The sequence below is a fragment of the Nannospalax galili genome, unplaced genomic scaffold (assembly GCF_000622305.1).
Source record: "Nannospalax galili isolate Female #2095 unplaced genomic scaffold, S.galili_v1.0 scaffold1009, whole genome shotgun sequence".
Taxonomy (NCBI): domain Eukaryota; kingdom Metazoa; phylum Chordata; class Mammalia; order Rodentia; family Spalacidae; genus Nannospalax; species Nannospalax galili.
The window spans coordinates 1,505,903-1,508,393 of NW_008360054.1; the positions used below are offsets into that span (position 1 = coordinate 1,505,903).

The 2,491-nt window shown below is 39.2% G+C and overlaps 1 protein-coding gene across 1 annotated transcript; it reads right to left on the reverse strand.

Moving 5' to 3' along the window:
- Positions 1-526: 526 nt before the first annotated feature.
- On the reverse strand, positions 527-1,099 carry Mbd3l1 (methyl-CpG binding domain protein 3 like 1). The gene has a single exon (XM_008824163.1). The coding sequence runs from the start codon at positions 1,097-1,099 to the stop codon at positions 527-529; it is 573 nt and encodes a 190-aa protein (XP_008822385.1).
- Positions 1,100-2,491: the final 1,392 nt, after the last annotated feature.

The window sequence follows — 2,491 nt, forward strand, 5'->3', positions numbered from 1 at the left end:
ACCCACATGGTGACTAAAACTGCCTATTACTCCAGCTTCCAGGGATCCAACACCTTCTTCTGACCACCTCGGCCACCTGTGCCCAGATACACACACACACACACACACACACACACAAGTTAAAAATACAGGAGAGAGAGAGAGAGAGAGAGAGAGAGAGAGAGAGAGAGAGATGCATACATATACACATGCGTGTACACACAATTTAAAACAGATGTGTTTTATTTTTAAAGAAATTACTGCCTAGGGGATATAGCTCTATGGTAGAGAGAGCACTTGCCTGGCATGAATGCAGCATTAGGCCCAATCTTTGGCACAGAGAAAGAAAAGGGGAGAGGGAGAGATAAAGGAGGGAAAGAAGGAGGGAAAATAAATTACCATTTGGGTTCTTTTGCATTTTCACGAAGAATTTTAATCAAGAATTTATTTAAGGTTTCAAGAACTCAAAGGAAAAACATGGACACTGTGAAGAGGTCTTAAAAACAGGGCCATGCCCCATTTCATCAGCAGTATCTTCGTACGTTTGTTAGTTTGTCCTCCTGGACCCTCTCACCTTCTCTGCCTCACTTGCTAGCCTTTCTGAAATCAATGCTATTGCAAGTTTTTCTCTTGCTACCTTCACTTTCCTTTCCTGACTTCTAATATCTTCTTCAGTGACCAGAAATTGTTTGGGGAGGAGCTGTGAGAAATCAACACCTGCTTCTGGAATCATCTCAGCCAACTGTGAAGATGGAGTAAGGATGGACATGGGGCTGGAGTGTATGCTGGCAGATTGAACCTGTGAAAGAGATGCATCTGTGCCTCTAGGTTCAAGGTTTTGCAAAGCTTTGGTGAGATCCAAAGTACTTAAAAGTTCTCCCACACTGCTGTAGGCCTGGAGTCCTTGCAGCCTCTTCTGCCAGTAGGCCTGTTGGGGCTGGTTCAAGGATTCCTCCCACTGATGGTATCTAACCTCATTGCTCGGATGGGATGTGATTCTAGTGACTGGCCTCTTAAATGTGTAACTGGACATCCTCAAGGGGATTGAAGTGCTTAATCCAGGCTTTGACTTGGATTGGTTTTCACTGTCACGTAGCTTCCTCTGTGAAGTCTTGCCCATCTGATTCCTTTTCCTCTTAACCCTGTAAACATAAATTGTGAAATTGGAGCAATGTGATGAATGAAGCCTGCTGTCTTTTATTATCAATGTGACACTTATCAGACAATTATCCTTGATATTTTGAACTTTCACCCTTTCCCTCTACTGCTCTAGATACATCTCACCTGCAGTCCAGAGAAATCATCAAACAGATCTCAGCTGAGTACAGAAACCTCAAAGTGACCACTCTTCTCTACCACGTTGCAAAATCTGCTCCCTGCTTTTATTCAATTTTTTAAAATCTATGTCATTGCCATCTGCACAAACCTTTATATTTCCATCATAACACAGTTCCCAGTCTTCCTCTAAATCCCTAATTATGCCATTCTTGTGTTATTTGAGTATGAATTTCTTATGAACCACTTGATTTTTCACAGCTTTTTTAGCATGTGAATCAGTAGTGAAATGAGATAAAGAAGGCTGGGGAGGACTATAGCAAACAGAGTCTTCTGGACACAGTAGGGCCACTGCACACATGAATTCAGTTTCTGTGGTAACTTGCACAAGATCTGTACAAGATCAAGCCAGTCAGCATTGCAGGGAAGGACTCATGAAGCCATACCCCCAAATGAGGCACTATTGACAGCTTAGGAGGAAGAGCCAGATTTCCTCACAGATCTGGTCCTTGGTAAGTTGCCTGTGCTCCAGTGGATGGCTCTACACTCATGCACATATTGTCAGCACTATTTGTTCTTACAAAGTTTTTTTTAAGAGAACATGAATTCAAGAGGGAAGTGGTGGTAGGATCTTAGAGAAGTTGGGGGTGAAATGGGGGATGGATTTGACCAAAGCACATTGTATATGCATAAAATTCTCAAAGAATAAAAAAAGAAATCAAAATGAAATTGCCAATAATTCTACTTTTGGAAAATCACGGCAAGATCCAAAACATATTCATCAACCCAAATGGTCATGTTCAAAATAAGTAATTTACAAAATGTATTCCTCCATCTCAAGCTTCTGATTTCTAGTTTTTATTGTTTTGCTAGATTTTATGCAAGAAATTTGATGGAATAGAGATTTCTAAATAGAAGATTTCTACTTATTTTCACATTATTCTCCCATTTATTTAAATATTAATTATACAACACAAGAGGTTTGTGATATTGCACATTCACATATAATTACTTTGATCAGAGTTGACCCATTATTCTTTTTCATCCCTTCTTTTCCTCTTTTTCCTACTTCCAATCTACATCTCTATTATTTCTTTTAGTGTCATGACATAATAAAAACACTAAATGTACATAAAAACATAATAAAAACACTAAATGTACAGAAGAATTCTGAAAACAGCAAAAAAAAAAACCAAAAAACAAAAAACAAGTCACATATAAAGGAAAACCCATCAGA

Coding starts and splice junctions, on each gene's coding strand:
- Mbd3l1 (XM_008824163.1), bottom strand. CDS start 1,099: ATGGGCAAGACTTCACAGAGGAAGCTACGTGACAGTGAAAACCAATCC.